A 26,226-nucleotide genomic window follows, 5' to 3' on the forward strand; every position below is an offset into this window, starting at 1 on the left:
GGAATGTTTATTGCTCCAGACTTTTGGGTTGGCAGCACTGTTCACCCCATAACAACTACTCCCTCCCCCAGAAACCTTGCAGCCAATGAGAGCAGTCGATGCCCCCACCACAAGAGCAAGAGGGCGTTCATTACCTCACCAAATTGAAAAGTAACCAACCTGACCGATTTCAATATCGGGCAGGTAGGTCCCTTCACCAGTTTGAAAGGTTACCTACTTGAAGGGATCCCCCTCAGCTTTTACTTATAGAATATCAATAAACTATAACACTCTTTATTATATCCTCTATACTTTATTGATATAATCTCAATAATAACAGGAATTTGGTCTCTTACTGATATAAAATTGACTTGGTGGTCTTAAATGAATTTTACTGCATACTGTTTGATTCTGTTTGGTAATATTTAAGGTGGTAATTAATTGTTACAATATATCCCCAATTACCAAATTTTACTAGTCGTTGGGATATACAAAAAATAACAAAAATCTTAATTATCGCAAAAAATTAAAGGCTTTATTATAGTGATGATTTAATTTAAGGGATATTTAGTTTTCTTTTATCCTATGTTTGACAAGACAACCCTGAATATAAATTTGTTGTACTTGACTCGTAGTCGTAGGCCTACTATCCGATTCCGATCCGATTCAGTCTTCTTCACTTCAGTGCTTCAGTCAGATTTCAGGCTGGCTGCTAGCTGCTATTTCTTGCTACTTGCTATCAGTTTTGTGTTCTTGAGTCTACGTGGGCAATATTTCGGTGGTTTGGTTTGCAAATTTCACTGAAATGTAATAAAATTTTTATACAATTAGTTGAGTTTTAAGGGGGCTAATTAAAATAGGACTATGGAGCTCAAGACATTTTCATTAAATTGCAAATCTTTATTTTATTTTGTTCTACTGTCTGTTGTTGTATTTATAGTGGGTGGCGATGAACACACTCATATAGTAAGTAGCCTAGAACCTTTCTAATTTTTACTGAAAACATTAATACAATTATAGGAATATTTTAATTCTATCTATGTATGCCTAGGCTTAAATGAAGTGTAGGCCTAAAATCTATGTTTATTGTTCGGTCAACAATTTGAATCCAACTTTTGATGTAGGCTAGGCCCTCTATATGCAGGTTTTAGATTATCCTAGCCTACGTTAAATTATTTGGTACTTCAGTATTAAACGGAGGCCACATTTTGTCAGCGCGCTGCGGCGGTTATGTTAGGTTGGGTTATCATAATAGAAAGTATCGTTCGATTCATAACGAAGCGAGGAAAGTCCTACACACATAATATTTACGATAACCCAACCTAACATAACCGCCGCAGCGCGCTGACAAAATGTGGCCTCCGTTTAATACTGAAGTACCAATTATTTTGCTCTTGGGCAAGAGTTTTAGTAGGACCTCGCCTATCTGGAACCTGAGTGGGGTAGGCCAAGATGAAAAGTTCTAGAGTTTTTTGAGAACTCAAGCGAGGTTCAAGCTATGAAGGTGCTCCTTAAGTTAGGCCAGCCGAAAATTTGAGATTCATACCAAGGGATTCTGAGAATGTTGTATCTTCACGACCTTAATAACTCGACGGTTGCACTTTTCATAGGCTAGGCCCTACATTATACATTAACTACCAGCTGATTATAAAATGAAACTGTTCTAAACTAAACCTAACCTTAACCAATCTAGTATGTGAGTAAATAGGAGGACGTAAACTTAAGTGCAGCCAACTCGACTTATATGCGCAAAACCTTTATAAATCAAGTTAAGTATAGCTTAAGTTACATCCTGATATTGTTTACGTTCAGAAGGTTAACTGTGGAAGCAAAACAGGGCATAAACAGGGTGTCCACAGTCTGGAAAGTCATGGAAAAAAATTCTGGTCATTGAAAGTCATGGAAATAGGCAAAAAGTCAGGGAGGAAAGTCATGGAAATCCCTAATGATGGATGGATTTGAGGGAACCCCTTTTCAATGCTTTAGTTGGCCATAACCCCAACCATTTTAGCATTTTTCACAAATATGCGACAATTCAATTCATTACCTATTTAGTTGTATTCGTTTATTTATGAGTTTTGAGTTTGTATTAGTTCAATACAATCTGTTGTGATGCAAAATTCTAGAGGGGGAATAAACTAGTATTCACCTAAGTCAGGCTAGGCCTACCCCTAGAACCAGCCACACTCAAATTTCTTCCCCGGAGTGCTCAGAAGGAGCCGAGAAAAATCCAGGGGTCGATACGAAGTTGTCACGGCTTTGACTGATCAATTTATGTAAATTTAATCGAAGGCTCAGAGCTCTAGAAGCGCTTAGGAAATCCTGCAGACGCCCAGTTGGAGCTATATCATCCCAGCCTTTGTTAAAGTGTTTTGGTGAATTTTGCCTAACTTTTAGAATGACTCTGTAGGGCAGTCGAGTATCCAATCTTAGGCCAATTTGATATAAACACTCGTATTAAGCTGTAAACTATCTGGCTAAAGACGTTGGTAGATAATAAAATCAAATCTAATGTAAAAAGCAATTCCTACAGAGTCGTCGGGCCCAATTAATATAATTGAACGGAGAATTCATCGTGGGATGATTTAAAATAGATTTAACTTAATTGTTAGCGTAGCGGTTTGATTGTTCAAATCAGCTGCTCCCAAGACTTGATTCTTTCACCCCCCAAAGACGGGGTTTAGAACTTAGATGACAAGTCTCGGGACGATGAAAACGAGTTATAATTCAGACGTGATAATTATTTGTTAAGCGAACGGAGAAATCATAATTTCAAAACTAATTAATTAAAATTAAATAAACGATAGCCACCGCTAAGTTAGTCACTGGCAGGCAGGAACTGGCGGGTCAAGACTCGAGTTAAGATATTAAATTTAGATAATTCGAAACGGAATTTTAATAAACCGAAAAGGTATAATAAGTTAAGTATGCGTAAGATAAAACAGAAATAACGTAAAACGTAAAAAGGGGCCTAACTAGTATGGTAGCTAACTTAACCTTCGTAATACTATCGTAGTGTCGTCATCGTATTCGTAACTCGTGCGAGCTAGTCGGTGGTCAAACAGCGAATAATCTTGTCCGGCTCAAATCCCGATTTCCTCGGCCGCGGCTTAAGCGCTCCGGTGGTGATTTTGAAAACTAGCCAACAGCTGAACGGGGATTCAGTCTAGTTATCGTCTGTCATCGTCAGTCAACAAACACCAGTTTGAGGTTATGTCGTCGTTGTCAGTGATATATACAGGTAAAGTCGGTCGGTTACCTTTATTATGGGAAACGAAGTGCTATTATGAATAAATATGTAGTTTTGGGTGTGTTTGTGTACTTCACTGTTATTAAAAGTAGGCCTACGTTCTTTGGCCCATAGCCCAAGCTATGGCCAACACATAGGTCTAGGAGTAGGCTATTGTGGATGAAAACTGGTAAGTTATGGTGTTTGTTGATTAGCAGTACGTTTTTTACCCCCCTTAAAATTTGGTACCTCACACTGTCACTGGTACTTTATCATATAATTTAATTTAATATTTTGTAGGATATTGTTGCGACAGTAGTGTAGCCTATACAGTAGACCCCCTCTTAACCGACCTCGTATTAACCGATAATTGGATTATCCGCCTTCGATCGTAAAATAATACAGTTTGTTTTAACCCTCCGAGGGTCACGCGTCGAGTTTAAGACGCACAACACACTTTGTGTAGGGTCACGCGTCGAGTTTAAGACGCACAAACATCGTTTACGGCGAAGGCTCTATGACTGACTGAATCGGATTGAACTGGATCGAGTTAGGTATCGTTCTTTCCGTAATATTCTAAGCTTTCTCCAGAGGTCTGTCTCTAAGCGCTATTCATTTTAGTTCCGAAAATATTGTAGCAGACAGCTGACGTGCGTGTATTTGTAAACAGCTAGGTTCCCCCGGACCGATGACTGATGTGTTTTATTACGTTTATCATTGTTTTAGTGTTAAAAATCAAAAGTAGTGATATACGTGGTGCATTATAAGAAGATTTAAGTGGTTTTGAAGTGCTGGTTGATGATCCTGAAGAAGTAGGTAGTGATATTGATGTAAATTATCAGCCAGATTCCTAGCTATGGTTAGGCTATGCATTCTTAGCTAAACGCTATGTACTGAAATCCGTTTTTCGCTCATAACTTATCTATTTGATAGCTTACCTCGCTATATGATTATATATTTGTAATCCTCATTAAATTTAGAACAAAGTGGCTATTTTCAAATATTTATAGGCCTATAATTTATACAATTTCATTGAGCGCGAACTTATTTTTTTTTTTGAAAATTTTTGAAATTGGGCTATATTTTTTTTACCTAAAAATTTTTTTTTGAAAAAATGTTCCTTATGTTTTATATATAATATTGAAGCCCATGATTTTCCAAACAAAATGGTATATAGAACATTAGAATTAACATTGTTTTAAGCTTCTCAGATCCGTTTTAATAAAACCTTGCAAAGGGGCCAAAAATAGGTGGACATTAAGGCCTAAACTATGGACACTCGGAGGGTTAACCGACCTTGCTTTGAGAGCAGCTCGGTTTAACCGCCGCTTTCTAGGAATCTCGGCATTTCCGCTCCCTTGCTGGGCGATGAGAACTGAACCATACGCTTATCTCCACAGGATATGACTAACAATAAGCTATTTTGTGTTGAGCACAAAAAATATAGCATAGCCTATTGTCAGTTTGTCATCATCGTTCGTAGCTCGAGCACATCTGATCTGATTTGTTATCTGTGCGGCAAATTTATAACATCATAAAGTGCGTTACGATTTTGAGAACTGATTATCTTATCGCCGGAGCAAACAAACAACGCAACTTGTAAGGAAGGCGGGGAAAGGGGGTTAACAACTCCAAGGTCAAGATAGTTTTTGTGCCTGGAGCCTCCAGTGAGAGGCTATAAATAAACGTCCTGTTTTGTAACAAAATGGTCGCTTGTATCTTTAATGTCGACAAAATTTTCTGTACTGTATTACGATGTATTTGGAAAGCATCAATTAATACATTACAGTATTAAAGTTATTAAAATAGGAATTTTATTGACTCTTGCCTAGTATTATAATAATATATTCCACTGAAAGTAGGCCTAGGCCTATTAGACTTAACTGTGTTTTGTGTTTATTTGTGACTTTTCTATCAATATGAAAAAGGAGATAAGAGTAGTTTATTTGATAAATAATGCAAGTATGACTTCAAAATAACGATTATATAATTCCAAATGAATAGCACTTCATTATGTTATGATTTTAGGGATTGCCCGTTTTATCCGACCTTTTGAGTTATCCGACCTAGGTCCGGTCCCATTAGGGTCGGTTAAGAGGGGGTCTACTGTATTTAAATGTTACAACTTCATTATTACAACTCAAATTGCAATACAAATATTGTTATAATATTTTTAGTTGTCTTAGCTAAATTTAAAGCTAAATTCTGTGAACTCACACTAAACTCGATAAAAATAAAAAATAAAAAGTAGTCTTTATAGAAAGGGAAAAAGAAAGTGGATAGAGAACTTGGCCAGTTATGGGGATGGAGGAGGCTAGGTTTTCTTTTTTCTTTCCTTATTTTAATACTGTACAAATTTTTTGCAAAATTGATTACTCCAGTGTTATATGTAAATAAATATTTCAGTATTTTCTGTGAAATAACTTGTCTAGACGGTAGGCCTATTATTCGTGTGTGAATGTTTTATAATTTTCGAGTAAAGCTCGTGAGTCATGGAAATCAATGGTAAATGGTCATGGATAGTCATGGAAAGTCATGGAAACTAAGGACACATTTTCTGTGGACACCCTGATAAAACAATTTATCGCACATACAAATAGCATAGCTACTTACTGGAATGGCCTTCTCTTGCTAAATCGGTCGTGATATAGGCCTAGGATTGTTTTAATCTTGACTCTTTTTTAACCAGTCTTAAACATATTTGTCGAAGTTTTCAAAGTTACCGTACCATTAGGCCTACATCTTTTCATTGATTAATCTACCTTCAGCCACTTTCCCTGGTTTTTCAAAATCGTGGATAAAGTGTTAAAGGCAGAATCCCCAATCCCTGGGTGGTTTCACCTCTTTTTCTTTAACTCATTGTTAACTGCCTTAGCCTAAAATCATTCTTACTTGATACTTGATAGGCCTACTTGAAAATTTCCCACTGGAAGCGTCACTGCGCCGTGGTCGTCATAATAGTGGCCATTTTCAATCCTCTTCAAAATACTCAGTCAATGAGTAATATGGCCTCTTCAACAGATACTCCTTTAGTTGAATCTTGAATTTGTCTACATCTTCAATGTATTTAATTTCTTTTGGGATCTCGTTAACTAACCTTCCATCGGGCGCATCACGGAGGTTACTCCCAGGTTCATATATTTGCGTTCGGCAGGGCTGTTGCCTGCTGTACCTCACACACCTCTTTTGCAGAATTGGTTTAGGTTACTCTTACCCCTTTCCCAGTTGTCAGTAGACCTTGGGGAGTGTTCGCGTCACTACTGGAAGTAGCTTCCGTGTAATATACCTAGTGTAAAATAGAACGCCCTGTAATGTAACAGGTTTCCCGGAGCCTAGTTCCGTGTGCGCTCTTGTGTTGACCTTATTTTACGATATTATAAATGGATGAAGAACGAATTGCGTGATTGTCAGCTGTTTTTATTTATTATAGATTGTCCATCACATCTTTTGATGAGATACTGCGCGATTTGAGGCCACATTTAACGAAGATCAGTACACAATTCAGGAATTTAATCAGTGCTGAAGAAAGATTAACGATAACTCTAGCATCTTTCACCTTTAATTCAATCTCCAAAATCAATTTCTTCCCATTGTAGGTTGATGAAAATTCTGGAAATGTAAGTGTGTCGGGAGTAGGCCTAGTCATTTTCTGTGGGGTTGAGTCCTCATCCTAAATGATAAATCAAATATAAAAAGTGTCTTTTGCAATTTAACTTGTTAACTTAATTTATTTATTTAGATTATCATGTTTTGTACAAATAGTATTGTACATTCTCTGTGGGATCTTTCTTGTTTATTCAACTACACGACTGCTCAATTGAATATATATTAACTCAAGAGTGCTATTCAGAAAGTAAGGAACGTTTCTGTCTTACCCTGTTCCTATGCTAATCGTGTGCTTTCTAGTACAGAGATGTGTTTGCCTTGTCACTGACTATTCAGCCGTTACAGTAGAAGTGTCATTGACTCGCCGTGCTTCCCTTTAACATAATATTAAATTTTTTAAAGTGAGCTGCAATAGAATATGACCACTACTGTACTTGTGATGTGTGAGGTCTGTAAAACAATGTTTATTGGTCATTCACTTAAAACGTACTTAAATAAATGAATTGTGAATTGTATGGAAATTTTAAACTAGTAATAGAAGAAAGTCCTGTCCAGAAATGGTGCATTTAGTATCTACTTGGCAAATTGTAATTCTTAATAATTTACATGGTAGATTTTCCTTTAACCACCCAACAGTTGAGACCTTGCTTTGAGTGACTTTCCCTTGTTTGCCAAAATGAAGATTTGGTTTGCAGAATAGCGGTTTTATGGGGACAAGGAGCTCCAATTGCGTGCCACCAACATAAATCCAAAGCTTGTCCATCGCTTGATAAGTGCCTCAATCTTTTTGGAAACTATGTCTTAAAGTATATTTTAATTGCTCTTTCAAATGTAGCTATATAATTTTTTAATTATATTATTCCTTATATTTAGGCCTATATTATTTTATTTGTTATTTATTATCTTACTCAAACTTTTCATTTTATTCCATAACGTTCCATACTTTCTAAATAGCTCTCGTATTTTAACATGGCACTGTAAAGTATGTCCACGCTGTAACTTATGTCCCAATGTGCTTTTTACAGTATCAGGAAAATGATGAAGTGGTTCTTTGGATGAACACTGTTGGCCCGTACCACAACAGGCAGGAAACATATGCCTACTTTTCTTTGCCCTTTTGCATGGGCACCAAAGAAACTATTAGTCACTACCATGAGACTTTGGGGGAAGCGCTACAAGGAGTAGAGCTGGAATTCAGTGGATTGGACATTGAATACAAAGGTTTTTATTAAATTTATTGTCAAAACAATATTTGACACCAATATTCTAAGATTAGGGCCTAGGCCTATATTATAAAAATAAATCTTAGGTCTAAGATTTTTTTAGTGTAATATTATTTGTTTTGGATTTCAATTAATCATCCAAATAACGTCAAACACATTCTAGTTAATTTAGTTGTGTTATAATAGTTGACTTGGTCGTGTTTTAATAGTTAACTATGGCACGCTTTGGAGTGATTTGAATTGGTGATTAGAAGGTGAGTTAGTGAACGACTTCAACTGTGCTCATGGAACACCTGCACACCTGCTTCCCTCATAGCGAAAGTACCCTCTGTGCTTATGGGCAACCAATGTACCATAATTTGATGCCGCCACTTCCTGCTGAGTTCTATATATACCTATATTTTTGTTACTGAATAATTATTCTGTATCAATATTCAATTTAAATTTTAAAACAATAAATTTCTCAGGTTTGCCTAAAAGATGTTTATGTTTTATTATATTTTATTTTAAAAGATGTTTTTATTTTATTATTTTTTAAAGTGTTAACAATATTTTTGTAGCCTCACTCAATCTCCTAAGTAGCCTAGGCTATATTTCTTACTGGTATCTATTGTGTTAGCCTTAAGCTGAATAACTTATCAAAGTACTCAACATCACTTAACATGTCCGTCTATCTCATCAAATATCAATGCTGAGAAAGTGTCATTAGCTAACACATAATTGCATTGTTTTTATCAACTTAAATCAAATAATAATAACTGACATGAATTTGGGCAGTTATTGTACTGACAGTCAAAGCTCTCTTGGTCACTGTTGTGTGTTTCATTATGTTCCAGCTGACATTTCAAAGACTCCGTACTGTGAAATTCAGCTAAATGATGAGAAACTTAAAGCATTTATTTATGCAGTGAAGAATCACTACTGGTATCAAATGTACATTGATGACCTTCCAATTTGGGGTAAGTAGACTTTAATAATACTACTTTACTACAATTACAACAGACACTTACTACTAGAACTTGGACAAGGTTTCTTTTATAATCATACTCCGTAGGATTGTTAAATAATCAAAATATAAACGAGAAAGTAATAGCGCAATGCACGACTGTTGTTTCCATCAGGTTACAGTATTAGAGAAAAGTACAGTAGTCCTGGAGTTCCCAGATCAAGTTCTCTCAACCAATAATTTCTTGAAGCTATGTCATAGTGCCCTGACTAGGTAATTAGAAACTCGCCTTAAGCTATTGGTTCAATACAGAAAAATTACATGTAGCCTAAAACAATCCTGAATAAGTGTACACTAAAAACAGCTTGTATTATACTTTCAAAGAGTTGTTTAGCCTCCGAATTACTGTTTTATACTTAACCCATTCGTGACTGAGTATTTATCAAGTATCATGCAGTTAGAACTGAGTAAAAAAGGGCCAATGTACAATGTTTTAGTAAAAAACTCATTGAAAATTTAATTTATGAAATAAATACCTAATACTTGTGCTTAAATTGATCTACATAAATTTTCCTTTCATATGACACTAATTTTAAATAAAAAATATTTTATAGCAATTTTCAATGTACATAAGCATTTTTATATGTGCATATCTATTTATATATATAATACGCTGAGCCGATTTTTGTGAACAGAACTCCTCCCTCATTTTTGGACCGATTTTGATGATTAAAGTGTCAAAATAATTGCCCTGATCCGTAGTTTTGCAAAGTCTTTTTCGTTTTTTGATATCTTTATTAGTTTGGACAAGATCATCCATCAAAGTTGGGGTTTCTTCCATAAGATTAACATGGGGGAGTCTAAATATTTAATTGGTAACTTTGTCTTCACTAATTTGCGAGAACGGCTAGGCGTAGAAACTTGGTAGAGGTGTCCAAAGAAAGATCTTGGTCTGTAGATGAGTTATCAAAAGAAAAACTAATTAAATTAGGTTAGGGCTCTGCCCCAGAAGCCCTTAAAGATCCCTCGACAGATTTGTTTACATTTTGGTCATGTGGATAAAACGTTTTAATAAAACAGCTGTTAATTTTAAAATTGTATTTAAAACAACACACTTTTATTGGGAGTTACTGAATTGTCCAAAAGAAGTATTTGCAGTGTTATTTTCTGATTTTAAAATTGATTTTCTTCTGTATCATGCCATGCAGTGCCGGATTTACCACTAGGCCAATTAGGCCGCGGCCTAGGGCCGCAAGCAAAAGGGGGCCGCAGAGGATTGAAATTTTTTTTTTAGATAAGAATCTTTTTTTTAAATCATCAGTTTGCCGCGATTGCAGGTGACGATAATGATGTCTCCGTGATTGTGGACCGAGAGAGATGTTCACTATTTCGCCGCGGCCGCGGGTGAAAGTGAACACGTCCCCGTGATTGCGGCCCGCGGGATATGTTCACTATTTCGCCGCGGCCGCGGGTGAAAGTGAACACGTCCCCGTGATTGCGGCCCGCGGGATATGTTCAATATTTCACCACGGTTGCGGGTGTCGATGATACATGCATCTTCGGCCCACGGAAGATTTTCTCGATTTCGCAGCGGTCGCGAAGGCCGGTGATGTCCGTGATTGTGGCCCGTGGGAAAAGTTCACCATTTCGCCGCGGTCGCGAGTGTTGAAGAAGATGTTCCCGTCATTGCGGCCCGCAGGAGATGTTCTTGATTTCTCCGCGGCCGTGGGTGTCGATGATGATGTCCCCGTGATTGCGGCCCACGGAAGATGTTCTCGATTTCGCAGCGGTCGCAAAGGTCGATGATGTCCGTGATTGCGGCCCACGGGAAATTTTCCCGATTTTACTGGGGCTGGGGGTGTCAATGATGGTGTCCTCATTATCGCAGTCCACGGGAGATTATTTAACACGACTTTGCCACGGCCGCGGTTGATGGTGATGACGTCGCCGTGATTGCGGCATGCGTGAGGTGTTCACGATTTCACTGCTGTCGCGGGTGACGGTGATGATGTCCTCAAGGTTACAGCTCACGGGATGTGATGACGATTTCGCCGTGGTCGCGAGTATCAAGGATGATGCACCTTTGTAGCAGCCTGCGGGAAAAGTTCATGATTTTGCCGCGGTAATGATTACCTATGATGGCTTTGTTATGATTAAGGAGGGATGCCCCAATTTCATCCACGATCACGGTTATCGATGATGTCCTGTTGATGCATTGGAAATATTCACGATTATTTCTGCGATCGCAAGGAATTTCCACCACAGGGGGAGGGCCGCCCAAGTAATTTGGCCTAGGGCCGCAAGTACCCTAAATCCGGCACTGATGCCATGTGTTGAAATATAACGTCCGATTACGAAATCAGTGGAAAATCCTTTTTTCACAATAGACAATTATTTCTCATTGAACTATCTTAAATCTAATTCACGGGTTGGTGTCTTACTTTTTCACACCTTTTCCCTATAGTTTGTCATAATATTCTAAACATATCATCATGGGTTCATGAGATTATTGTCATACATGCTTTCAATCGTTGGAAAAATCTTCGATGGTGTAATACAATACAAAATAATACAAGCGCAGAAGAGCACGGTGCCCATATTTTGTTAAATTAATAGTGGTTTACAGCAACTGGATAAAACATTTTACAATATTAATGTAGAAATATGTGCATGATTTAGAAAGTCATTAAGCTGGAAAACTGCAATATACTGCAGACTTTTCAGAGAGGTTACTTCGATGTATTCATTCAGCTTAGGGAAAACATAATAATGTATAGATATGTAAGAACTTGAACTCTTAGAGAGCCTTTGAATGTTATTAGACTAACGAGAAGGGGTATAATTTCACTCAATTTATCGCAGTTAGATGAATTAGTGTAAGCCTTGAAAGTAACCGTCAATTTCGACGGGTTTCACCTAGTATATAAAAAAATTTCAAGCAAACCTTGAAAAATATTTTTTAAATTTTAAATCTATTTTTTGGTCAAATCTATAGATCTATATATTTAATACGCTAGGCATATTTTTGTCATAATTGTTTTGGAGTGATGGTGCTATCGATCACCATGTTCAAGGTGTCGTTAGAAAGGTCTTAGCATGTAGTTTTGCCATCAAACAAAAAAACTTTGGAATTCCATCAGGGCTCTGCCCCAGTGGCCTTCAAAGTTCCCATGTTATTCTTAGGGAGAAAATGTTTGTTTCGGTTCTTCTGAACCATCATCAGAATCATTCATCAGAGTAACCTTCAATCAGCAACAAAGGATTAGGCCTACTATTATATGCATGTGTTGTAATCCATTTTAATTATAGTTATTCTAAAAGTATTTAATTGTTTTCTTTTTACACTGCAAACTTGATTGAGAAACCTAAAATGTTTAAATATAGATTTATACTTTGTTTTATATACTATATTTTTATAGTAAAAAATAAATTGTACTATTAACATGTTCACTGAGAACATTTTTCCCCGACTTTTAAACTTTTGATAAAACCTCTATGTTTTTTTACCACCGGAGTTACTGGTTGTGAGCCCTAAAATCCTACGTGCACCACTGGAGAACATTGTTACTATGGTTATGGTACACTTCAAAATGGCATTTTGGAGTTTCTGTAAGTGATTTTAGTGTATCTGTGTTTAGTAGGCTCATGAACCATATCTACAGATAGTACTAATTCAGGGTTCGTGTTAACATGAACCAAACGTGGATTTTAATAATGTAACAAAACACCAAGTTTTCAACAATGCGCTTTTATTTATTACAACACAAAACTATTTTAAATATAGGCCTAAGTAAACAATATTAGCAAACTAACACATACTTTCTCCCATTATCTTGCCAAAAACCCTTATGATAGGTAAGTGGTAGGAGTATCTATGACATATGGGTTGAATCACAAAAATTGGAAAAAGTTTTAAACCACAATTTTTACAGAATTGGGCGTCATACGGTTTTTTTAAATATAAAAAAAAACCATAACATACTCAATTTTAATCAAAACCATTCTAGCCGCTTTTTTAGAAGTCAGATTTTCCATTATTTTATGCTCTCTTGTGGAAATATCTCTATTAAAAAAAAATTTTAACTAAAAAAAAATTGAAAAAACACCGGAGATACATTGAGTTAGGACCCACAAACCATAAAAATTGGACCACAGATGTGGTTTGTTGCTCTGTTCACATCCACCCATTCCCACAGATATACGACTTCAAAAACCATTTTTTTTTTGGATCCAGGGGGACCTAAGACGGATTTTCATCCAAAACTCAAACTCAAACATTTTGATGAAAACAATACTTTCTCCATATACTATGCATGGGGGAGAAATTAAAAATGAACTAAATATTGATTTGAATAAAAACTAGGTTTATAAAACAAGTCATAACCATACACCTTTGGGTCATTCCATATCAAATCAACAAGGCTCTCAACCTGACCATCTTGGATTTTGATGAAATTTTGCATACTTGTAGTATTTTGAGTCCTGATTCCAAATATGCTTTTTAAAAAAATCTATCTTTTATAGTTTTTATGATATAAATATTTGAAAATGGTAAAAATTGGCGTTTTTTACCGTGCGCGCAAATCTAAAATGTTGTCTAGGATGAGTTCTATTGGTCCTATCAAGTTGTACAATGGCTCATTTTAAAGAGGATTCAAATGCCTTTAATCTGATACCAAACTCAACCTACTTTGGTAAAAAATAATTTTTTTTTTTAATTTCAAAATATGTTTTTGAAAAAAAATTTAAGATAGTGTTTTTTGAAAAATTTGAAAATTTCATATGTTAAAGAATGTAATCTAGTAAGTACATTATAAAAATTTCAAAATGGGATGATAATGGGATCAGCAGTTATGATAAAAATACTTGACTATGGTTCACTGTTTCCAAGCGTTTTGGTGCATACAGCGTGTACGTACTAACGTAAATGTATCATTTAATAAGAGTCTATTAACTGTATGATTAAAATTAAAAATATCTGCCTATATTTGAACTATGTATGTCATATTTTGCTCTAATATAAACTAAATCTAGCAAATAAACAACATTATTCAAGTTAACAGAGTTTCCGTCAACCTTTGAACATGGGGGCTACTTTGAACAAACTTTCCAATTTTCATATTTTATTTTTTTTCATATTAATTTTATCTTTAAATGATAATGTTTATTATAATTTTCTATTCCCAGATAAATACTCTACTTAAAAAAATATTTAATAGTGCATACTATGGTTCTGCAAAAAATTAAAAATACTTATTTTTCACTGAAATTTTTTAGTAAAAGAAAGTCGTCCAAACTTCCATGTCTACAGCAAACCCAGTAAGTTTATGATTTATGACTTAAAACCCATAATTGAATAGCCCATTTATCTGGGATTAAGAAAATACCTGCTTTGATTACTTTGTAAGCAGTAATAACTTTTTAAAAAAAAGAAAGAAAAAATTACCCAATTTGCTGATCCTTACTTATGGCGTCGCGACCCTTAGTTCTGGAGCAAAATTTCCCGGACATGAAAAACAAAATACTTGGGTTTTAAGTTTTAAGTGTTATTTTTTTAAATGATTTTTCTAATGAAAACAGATGTTTTGAGCTTTAGTTATTATTAGCAGCCATAATCCAATTCCTTTATTTGACTGCTATGATATTTAAAAAATACCCTTGCAAAGTTAAAAAATAACCGGATGGACATTTTGAAAATTCTCCGTAACTTTTTTTAATTTTTGACATATCAAAATAGAAGTTATACAGAAATGTGGTATGTGGGTTGTGGTATTTAAATCCACAAATCAGTTTTCACTAAAAAAATTTTAATTGTTAAAGTGAGAATACCGGTACATTATTTATAGGTACTTATGAGCAGATATTTCCCCAAAACTAAATAATTAGGCTATCATGGAATATTATATAGGTATGTATCAATAATAAGGTTACTACAGGATTTAAATAGATTGATCACAGTATATTGTGTGACAAAATTATCAATGCTTGTTTGTCTCTCTCTCTTGTCACCAGAGGAAAGACAGACAAACATGGACCTATAGGTTTTGGCTCAGGTTCCTCAGTATTTTCCAGTTGTGTTGCAACGATTTACTGTAATCAATCTTTAAGTCTGCCTTTTCACTAGGCTGGAGACACTAGTCAGCCACTAGATCTGTGCAAAATCACATTGTGAAGCACTTTACGTTTACACTATCAGGTCGCAGCGACCCACCTCGGCAGTAGCGACCCCGTCTTGAGAAGTTGTAATTTGTTTGACAGGTACACAGGTCTAACTTATGTTTGTCAGTCTTTCCTCTTGTCTCAAGACCGAGTCGCTACAGTCGAGATGGGTCGCTGCAACCTGATAGTGTAAACGTAAAGTGCTTCACAATGTGATTTTGCACAGATCTAGTGGCTGACTAGTGTCTCCAGCCTAGTGAAAAGGCAGACTTAAAGATTGATTACAGTAAATCGTTGCAACACAACTAACTGGAAAAGACTGAGGAACCTGAACCAAAACCCATTGGTCCATATTTGTTCAAAGGTTGACGGAAACTCTGTTAACTTGAATAATGTTGTTTACTTGCTAGATTTAGCTTATATATAGCAAAATATGACATACATAATTCAAATATAGGCAGATATTTTTAATTTTAATCATATAATTAATAGACTCTTATTTAATGATACATTTAGGTTAGTACTTACACGCTGTATGCGCCGAAATGCTTGGAAACAGTGAACCATAGTCAAGTATTTTTATCATAACTGCTGATCCCATTATCATCCCATTTTGAAATTTTTATAATGTACTTACTAGATTACATTCTTTAATATATGTAATTTTCAAATTTTTCAAAAAACACTATCTTAAATTTTTTTTCAAAAACATATTTTGAAATTTTAAAAAAAAGTTAATTTTTACCAAAATAGGTTGAGTTTGGTATCAGATTAAAGGCATTTGAATCCTCTTTAAAATGAGCCATTGTACAACTTGATAGGATTAATAGAACTCATCCTAGACAACATTTTAGATTTGCGCGCACGGTAAAAAACGCCAATTTTTACCATTTTCAAATATTTATATTATAAAAACTATAAAAGATAGATTTTTTTAAAAAGCATATTTGGATTCAGGACTCAAAATACAACAAGTATGCAAAATTTCATCAAAATCTAAGATGGTCAGGTTGAAAATAATTTTTTATTGGTTGATTTCATATGGAATGACCCCTTTGCCTTATGCATCGTCACTGTCTGAAGCCGTTTTTTTTTAGACTAGCGGCCAAATCATCAACTAGCTTAAAAGATAATTGTCTGCCAGGTTGTCTCTGTAAGTTACTACTCAAGCAGCTGTCATTAGAACTTAATGAAACACCGTTTTAGGCTATACTGACGCCCAAGGGTGAAGCACATTGATCAGTGTTTTTATTGATACAACGATGGGCCCACGTGCACCATGGGTGGTATAAAGTTTTAGGCTATACTGACGCCCAAGGGTGAAGCACATTGATCAGTGTTTTTATTGATACAACGATGGGCCCACGTGCACCATGGGTGGTATAAAGTTTTAGGCTATACTGACGCCCAAGGGTGAAGCACATTGATCAGTGTTTTTATTGATACAACGATGGGCCCACGTGCACCACGGGTGGTATAAAGTTTTAGGCTATACTGACGCCCAAGGGTGAAGCACATTGATCAGTGTTTTTATTGATACAACGATGGGCCCACGTGCACCATGGGTGGTATAAAGTTTTAGGCTATACTGACGCCCAAGGGTGAAGCACATTGATCAGTGTTTTTATTGATACAACGATGGGCCCACGTGCACCATGGGTGGTATAAAGTTTTAGGCTATACTGACGCCCAAGGGTGAAGCACATTGATCAGTGTTTTTATTGATACAACGATGGGCCCACGTGCACCATGGGTGGTATAAAGTTTTAGGCTATACTGACGCCCAAGGGTGGTTTTTATTGATACAACGATGGGCCCACGTGCACCACGGGTGGTATAAAGTTTTAGGCTATACTGACGCCCAAGGGTGAAGCACATTGATCAGTGTTTTTATTGATACAACGATGGGCCCACGTGCACCATGGGTGGTATAAAGTTTTAGGCTATACTGACGCCCAAGGGTGAAGCACATTGATCAGTGTTTTTATTGATACAACGATGGGCCCACGTGCACCACGGGTGGTATAAAGTTTTAGGCTATACTGACGCCCAAGGGTGAAGCACATTGATCAGTGTTTTTATTGATACAACGATGGGCCCACGTGCACCATGGGTGGTATAAAGTTTTATTTGCATAATTCATATGTTATTTTGGTACTACATCCAATAGATTTTTCATTTCATTATTCATAAACAATTTTTTTTTAAGTCTGTAGTATTTAGTACACATTTTTATTTACTTTTGACCGGAATTCAATTGACATTACATGGCACACGTCAGAGTGAACCTGTTAATACTTATGTTTTGAAACAGGTATTGTGGGGGAAATGGAAGAAGTGAATGGACAAATGAACTACTACATATGGACCCATAAAAAGTTTGACATTGGTTACAACGGGAAACATATAGTAGATGTTAACCTAACGTCTGAGTACAAAGTTAAGCTGGAACTTGGTGTAAGGATTCCATTCACGTATGAAGTGAACTGGAAACCTTCGTCTGTCAAGTTTGAAGACCGCTTTGACAAGTATCTTGATCCTAATTTCTTCCAACACAGGGTAACTATTTAGTCATATAAAAACAAATTTGAAGTAGATTTAGTCCAATCATGAAATTTGTGTTTTGACAACGAGCAATTGATGCAAAGTAAATTATAACATTTATCTTTACAGTAAGTTCCTTTCAGATAAGATTTGTTCTACATAATTAACTTAAAAAAAAATCAACCTTCGACCTTAAGTATTGAGAAAAATGTTTTCCCATGAATCAATATTTATTTACTTGCTGGGTTTGTTTGCCTCCCGAATGAGTTAAGTTTTAGCTTTGTAATTTTTTTACAAATTTGTGGTAGTAATTTGTTCTTGTAAGATTGGTATTAGTGATACTTCTTTCCTTTCAAGAGATTGGAGGTTTCTCATTACCATATATTTGCCGTCCACATAGCCTGCAAGCTGTTGAACAAGAATGATCAGTAGTTCAACTAATAATAATCTTTTAGCAGCAATACTAGAACAAAAACCCTTGGTGTGCTGCTGACTGAATCAATAGATAATCATGACGATGTTTCAGTTATTTGTTCTGGTTTACAGATACATTGGTTCAGCATATTCAACAGTTTCATGATGGTTATATTCCTGGTGGGGTTAGTGTCCATGATACTTATGAGGACTCTCAGGAAGGACTATGCTCGTTACAGCAAGGACGAAGAGCTGGACGATATGGTATGTTATAACACTTAACCAAAGATTCCATAGGGATATTATTTTTGTTTCTTTGCTATGTAATATTTATTTTCTTTTGACAATTGTTTATGTCAGTATTTTCAATTGTAAATTATATAGTTAGTTGTAACTATTAGGTTAAATTAACTATTAACTATTATTAAGTAACTATTAGGTTTAATGCAGTAGATGATGATATTCATAATCAAGTGCAAGACTGAATCTTTATGAAATGTTCAGCGTTGCAAATTGTACATGATGTCAACAACCTTTCCAACAATTCAAATTTTGTTATTGACAATATTGTTAAGTAGGCTGACTTGAATTGTTGGGATTAACCCAAAAAAGTATGTTATAAAAAATGCTTAAAATATTTAGCCAATAAAAGTACCATACTTAATCACCAAAGAAGAATTTTTACAAGATGATTCTGTAGGCTGAATTAAAAGTTAAGACAGTTTTGATAATTTGTATTTAAGGCCTATAAGAAAAAGTTCAAGTAAAAACATTTAATTACTTTTTTGCTGTACTATTCCTTATAAACTAGTAAATTCTACACCATGTGAAAATTACAGTTTTTTTGTAGTTATACAGCAACATGCATACATTAATGAATTTGTGCAGTTCACATTTTCTTCTCCTCTCTGTCTTGTTTTTTTGTACCCTAGTGCATGCCAGAGCTGAACAATCCTTTCATTTCAGTGGGTAAGTTATATCTCTGATCAATTACAAATGGGGCTTAACACTGGTAACAATAATATTACTTCATTAGCCTATATAATATAAGCTAAAGGGTGCGCAAAAAAAACCTGACAATTTCTGTTTTGTAATAAGTCAGCTGTTATACAAGCTAGAGACCTCATTGTTGTAGTCAACGATTGCTTATGTTATGCCATTTTTAGGTTATGTTTGGTAAAACATCACTTCGTCGAAAGAAAGTTACTGTCTAGTGTGTTAGGCACGGTTTGGAGTCATATGTTTTTAAGGACAAAAGTGGGAACACCCCCCTGTCACTGTAAACTCGGAACGCTATTTGGAAATACTGAGGGGTTTTTGGTTCCACAACTGTGAATGTTAGGAGGGATAGACATGAACAACACATGGGTTCAAACAGGACGGCGTAATTTGTCATACAGCCAATTATTCAATGACAGTTTTGCGTGAACTCTTTCCCGGTAAAATGACCTCTTGGTTTGGTGATATTCTGTGGTCAGCTCGATCCTCAGACTTAATTTCATGTGACTGTTGGCTATGGGGATACCTACATAAAAAGCAAAGTGTTTGTTTCAAAACTTCGAACCATCCCTGGACTCAAGCAGTGTATCCGGGAAGAGATTGCTTCTATTCATCAGGCGTAGGTGACTGCAAATATGCAAAAAAATCTGAAGCCTGCGTTTAGGAGAAGGTCATCACCTAAGTGATATAATTTTTCATAAATGAAAATGGCATAGTAGTGTGTACAATATAACATTGTTTAATACATACAATTGTATTTTGTTCTTGAGTTATATAGTATTCAAAATCGTCAGGTTATTTTGGCGCAACCCTTATAATATGCTGAGAATAACACTTAAGTTATGTTACACTCACCAACTAATTATTTTAAAAGATCGCTGTGGACAATTCTTAAACCTTAACCAATTCTAAATATAATTACATTACCATACAAGGTTATTATAAAGTTTAGGGGTTGCTCATCAATTTTTTGAGCGGAGCGAGCAAAGCTCTTATACGTCGACTCTTATGCATTTCGTAATATGCAAACTCCTCCTTGACGGCTAAATCAATCGTTTTCAAATTTGGCATGGTGATAAAGACCATATCGGTGAGTGCCAACATCTATATGGCGTTAAAAATGTCTCTCAGAAATCCGCCCCACTGGGTCTAAAAGTTTCAATGTAATCCTTATGGAAGCAGTATTTGACACATAAACAAAGACATATGATCAGCTGTCGACTTTTGAATGCAGTAGATAAAGAAATAGTTAATAGCATTATTTCACAGATATTAGAACAGAAACGCTATGAATCATAAATATAATCAAATGACAACACTAGCTTGAGGTCCGTGACGTAGGAAGTGGTGAAGGAAGTAGTAAAGGTGAGCAGTCTGGAGTGTGGAAACTGTTTATGACGATAAGATTAAGGTATCTGCATTCCTAAAATTATTTTGGAAGGAAGGAAAACAGGTCCATGACGTAGGAAGTGGTGAAGGAAGTAGTAAAGGCGAGCTTTTCGGGGTATAAGATCTGTTTATGACGATTAGATAAGGGTATTTGCAATCCTATGATGCTTTGGGAAGGGAGGGAAACAGGTCCGCGACGTAGGAAGTGGTGAAGGAATTAGTCAAGGCAAGCTGTCCGGAGTGTGGGAACTGTTTATGACGATTAGATTAATGTAGTGATGTGTCAAAACCGAATCTCAAATCTCAAAACCATCAAAACTTAGGAAAAGTTTCGGTTTCGAGATTCGATCACCAAGTTTCGAGGTTCAAAAGTTTTGAAATTGAAGATTTTGGCAGTTTTATTTTTTGAACTGCTGACATTTTTTTGTGCCATTGTTATTGTTTTCAATGTTGTTTTCAAACATGCTGGTAGAAACAGAGCAAACATCACCATTAACAGTAATGAAACAAGTACATTTTATTCTTAACTTCAAAAGGTATCTTAAATACTATAACTGGTACAATTCAGTTTCACATCAATATTTACTAAACACAAAGAAATATTGACCACTAAATGTTCTAATTAATCTAATATTCGTGTTTATGTTGGTGTTAGATAATTAATTTTTTTTTGGTTGTTTATGAAAAATTATGTTGTATTGGGTTGTAAGATTATCAGTCACATTCACATATTTATGTTATGTCATGGTCAGAAGTTGATCTCTTTCAGTTTTGATTGCATACTTAACATTTTATGATTATGTTTATTTTTTTGTAACCTTGACCTTTGTAACCAGCTAAGTAAAAAAGTTTCACGTTAATGTTTTGACCACCAAAGACAGTGATGATGTTTCCGTTACTCAGGAAGATATTCCGGATTTTACAGAGATTCTAGAAGTCGATGATGATTTCCCCTCGACCGCAGATAATCACGCTATTACCTCTAGTTTGGCTTGACTGAAAATATCAGGCTGGCACACCTCTTAATTACTATAATAAAATTGTTTTTTTTATTTTTTTGTTTTTTTATAAATTTTTTTTATACATCTTGATTTATTGTTGATATGGTAGTTATGTAATGTGTGAAGAAGGGTTTAATATAAGCTATCCAATTATAAGATATGAGACCCCACGAACTGTTCAGCTAATTCAGGGCTTCATGGTGACTATTGTAGAAAGCCATTTAACGATGTATTTTTATCGTTATTTTATGTTGTTTCTCTCTGACTAAACTGAAACAGCTGTCGTGAGGTTGCAAATGAAAAATTAATTTTTTAACGTATGTTTTGGTTTTTTTACTTTCTCGGCTATACCATAGTATATGGAGAAAGTATTGTTTTCGTCAAAAATTTTTGAATTTGAGTTTTGAGTGGATATATCCGTTTTGGGTCCCCAAAAAAGTTGTTTTTGAAGTGATGTCTGTGTGTCTGGATGTGAACAGAGCTAGGAACTACACCTATGGTCCGATTTCGATGAAATTTGGTGTGTAGGTTCTAAACCATGGTATCTCCAGGCGTTTTTTAAAATTTTTTTGGAAATTTTGATTTTCAATCTTAAATGGCCCGAACGATTTTGATAAAAATTTAGTAAGTTGCAGCCCTTTAATTTCTGAACAAAATGGTACGACTCTTATTTCTGTAAAAATTACGGTTCAAAAGTTATAGAAAATTACGTTATTTCCCTTAAAAACCCCATAAAACAAAAAAAAAGGATTTTAGAAAAAAAACTGGTTTTGATTTTACTTAGTATGTTATGGTCCTTAATTTTAATTTTTAACCCTCCGAGTGTTATGTGTCGTAAAAGCGACTCATAACACATCCGCTTTAGTGTTATGTGTCGCTTATGCGACTCACAAACACTGTTACGGCGAAGGCTCTGGGACTGACTGAATCGGATTGAACTGGATGGAGTTAGGTATCGTTTTTTTCAGCAGATTAAGAGCTTTCTCCTGATGTCTGTTTCTATACGCTTTTCATTTTAGTTCCGAAAATATTGTAGCAGACAGCTGACGTGCGTATTTTTTAAAAAGCTTGGTTAACCTCGCACCGATGACTGATGTGTTTTATTACGTTTATCATTGTTTTAGTGTTAAAAATCAAAAGTAGTGATATACGTGGTGCATTACAAGAAGATTTAAGTCAGTGATTTTGAAGGGCTGGTTGATGATCCTGAAGAAGAATGTAGTGATATTGATGTAAATTATCAGCCAGATTCCTAGCTATGGTTAGGCTATGCATTCTTAGCTAAACGCTATGTACCAAAATCTGTTTTTTGCCCATAACTTATTTATTTGAAAACCTACTTCCTTATATTATTATATTTTTGGAATCCTCATAAAATTCTGAACAAAGTGGTTATTTTAAGATATTTTTAGACCTATAAATTATAACAATTTATTGAGCGCAAACATACATTTTTTTCATTTTTTTATAATTTTTGAGAAATGTTAACCCCACATAAATTGTTGAACATTTTTTTTTTATGTTTTATATGTTACATTGAAGCCCATAATTTTCCAAACAAAATTATATATAAAACAGTATACTTTACATTGTTTTTAAGTTTCTAAGATACATTTTAATAAAACCCTGCGATTGCGCAATAAATGGGCGAACATTAAGACCAAAACTAGAGACACTTGGAGGGTTAATGGGGATTTTCCCATAAAACCCCATGAAAAAACAAAAAAATCAGATTTTCTCAAAAATGGCCTGAATGATTTTCTTAAAAACTTAGTATGTTATAGTCCTTTAAATTCTGAACAAAATGATACAAATCCGATTTCCGTAAAACTACAGTTCAAAAGTTATTGTAACTTATGTTGTTTTCCCATAAAAACCATAAAATAACAAACATTTTATTAACAAAAGGTTATTTGCTGATTGTTTGCTGTGCGTGCGTAGTGAGTTGTACAAAATGGATTATGATCTCCGACTCCATTCTGGTGATGTGACGAACTCCATGACTTTTTTATGTGATTCTTTAAGTAAATAAGTGATATGGATAATGACAAAATTGAAGATGACTTTGATATTGACTTTGACTTTTCTGTCTGCGAGAGTAAAGAAGTCCCTTGAGCCAGAGCGATACGCAGCTATGTTTGGAGGGTATCGCGCTCTATTTGCAGGCGCTAAGCATCTGGGCGCCTCGCCTCGATGTCTGTCTGTAAACAACTGTTGTAAACATAATTACTCATATCTTTGTTTTGGTAAGTGGATTATCATCATGTGGTCACGTCATTTGATTCAGTGCAGTCTCTTATGTTTGCGTATTGAGTTCTGTTTTGTTTTGGACGGTCCTTGCAGCTATGGATTTAAGAAAACGTGGTGCTACTATACATACAGGGTGAGTTTTAAATGAGTTCCCCCCCTACTTTTTTCTAAATTTCTTAAGATATCAACTCCGGACCACGTCAGATCATTGTAGAGTAGTAAGTACAGTAAACCCTCGTTAATCCGGACCCCATTAATACGGACTTCGCTTAATCCGAACAGCCATTGGATCGCAGTTTTAATGCGCAGAATGCTGATTAGTAGCACGCGATCGTCACTGTACGACTGCGCCCGGCGATGTGAGTGTGCCGAGTGCGGGCGGATGGTGGAGGGGGCAGTCACAGGCAAGGCGTACGTGCCGTTGCCATGGTTACTGTCACAGCGCAAGGCGTACGTGCCGTTGCCATGGATACTGTCAGCCAATAGTAGCTCAGTCACACGATTGTGTTCCTCCTGCTCGTGTCAGGCCGTCAGTTGCTCCACAGAGGTCACAGAGGTAGCACTGCTGTGTACTGTTTCTAACCATTACGTTTTAGTTGCGTTGTTACGAGTTTTTGTAATTGTGCATGGGTTTGTGTGTACACTAATGTGAACTGTATTTGAGGTGTGTTAATGGAAGATTAGAAATGTCTTTAAGTAAACCAGTGGATTGTAAAAAACGAAAACACGTGTCTCTGTCTCTTAATGATAAATTGAAAATTATAGAAAAACTTGAAGATGGAGCTACTGTTTCAAGCATTTGTACAGAATATAAAATAGCGAAACAGACAGTCTCAGACATAAGAAAGAAAAAGGACAACCTGAGAAAATTTGTTCTTAAGTTTAATGTTGAAAAAGAGGCAAGTTCAGTGAAAAAAATGCGTCTTCCTTCAGATCCATCCCTGGACGATGCTGTTTATAAATGGTTTTGCCAACTTCGTTCTTCTGGAATGACTGTACGAGGGATTGAAATTCAAGCTGCTGCAGAAAGATTAGCTAAACAGTTAAACATTACAGGCTTTAAAGCTAGTTCAGGATGGCTGTTCAGGTTCAGAAGGCGCCATAACATCACAAACAAAAAAGTCTGTGGAGAAAGTCTCAGTGCAAATGTTGATGAAGTTGAGCCATTCAGAATTGAATTGGATGAACTTTTAAAAACAGGACAAATACAGCTGTCACAACTCTACAATTATGATGAGACTGGGTTGTATTGGAGAGCATTACCCGACACAACCCAAGCCTCTAAAGCTGAAAAAAACACACCGGGAAGAAAGATTAGTAAGGATAGAGTTTCTGCATTGTTATGTGCAAACGCTGATGGAAGTCACATGCTGAAACCTGTGATTGTGGGTAAAAGTAAACAGCCTCGGGCTATAAAGAATGTAATGGACAAGCTACCAGTGCACTACTTCAGTTCAAAAAGTGCCTGGTTTACTTCAGACATCACAATGGAGTGGTTCCACAAAAAGGCAGTGCCAGAAATTATAAAACATCAAACGGAAGTTTTAAAAATTCCTAAAGATGAAGTGAAGGCCCTAGTTTTACTTGACAACTGTCCTGCACATCCATCAGTAGAAAAAATGACAAGTGAGGACAGAAAGATTAAATGTATGTTTTTGCCAGCCAACACTACATCATTAATCCAGCCTATGGATCAAGGCGTTATCTACGCAGTTAAACGCCTATACAAAAAGAAGCTTTTGCATGAAATTTTGGAAGTCGAGGAACCAGCTGAAGGAGAAGAAGACAGAAGAGGTGAAAAGACATTGCAGAATCTGAAAGAGTACAACATCAGATCGATGATCTTCAATTTTGCAGCGGCTGTGAGAGAGCTGAAGCCATCAACAATAGTAAACTCGTGGAAGAAGCTTCTCACTAATAAAGATGATGAGCCGGACACCGCTGGGTTGGAAACTGAAGATTTCCACAACGCTCTTATCAATCTAGGGTAAAACATAATCTCAAAATAGTGCTAGATAAAGATAAGTATACACCACATAATATACATAAATCTTTATCCAGCACTATTTTGCGATTATGTTCTTAGTTTCTAAATGCACAATGTTAAAATGGGCTAAAAATAATGTTATAAAACGTTCTCATAACTTTAGAATGGATCGAGATTTTTAAAAACGAATTGCAGCATCGTATTCAGCATAAAAAAGTAGTTTAAAACGATGGGTCACAACCCTACCGTTACATTTGAAAAAAAACTTTGTATCCAATATGGCGGCCAAAAATTTATACCCAGTCAAAATGAAGTACTTACTACTCTACAATGATCTGACGTGGTCTGGAGTTGATATCTTAAGAAATGTAGAAAAAAGTAGGGGGGAACTCATTTAAAACTCCCCTGTATAGTGGAGAGAGGGATATAATTAGACGGGTGATCGAGTGTTGTGACAATGAATGTAAAGACAACAAGTTATTAGTGCCGATAGAAAAGGC

At 35.7% G+C, this 26,226-nt stretch overlaps 1 protein-coding gene across 1 annotated transcript in view; it reads left to right on the plus strand.

Annotated features, from left to right (window-relative positions):
- Nucleotides 1–696: 696 nt before the first annotated feature.
- LOC128983455 (transmembrane 9 superfamily member 3-like) overlaps nt 697–26,226 on the plus strand; it is a 68,531-nt gene continuing 43,001 nt past the window's right edge. The window contains exons 1-5 of the mRNA XM_054402752.1: nt 697–945; nt 7,840–8,035; nt 8,874–8,996; nt 17,457–17,701; nt 18,233–18,364. Coding sequence (XP_054258727.1) covers nt 844–945; nt 7,840–8,035; nt 8,874–8,996; nt 17,457–17,701; nt 18,233–18,364 — 798 coding nt within the window. The 5' untranslated portion in view covers nt 697–843. The remainder of the gene's footprint in view (nt 946–7,839; nt 8,036–8,873; nt 8,997–17,456; nt 17,702–18,232; nt 18,365–26,226) is intronic.

This window comes from Macrosteles quadrilineatus, unplaced genomic scaffold, assembly GCF_028750875.1.
Source record: "Macrosteles quadrilineatus isolate MER2022 unplaced genomic scaffold, UCM_ALF_1.0 Scaffold_1__1_contigs__length_201487025, whole genome shotgun sequence".
NCBI classification, from domain to species: Eukaryota; Metazoa; Arthropoda; class Insecta; order Hemiptera; family Cicadellidae; genus Macrosteles; species Macrosteles quadrilineatus.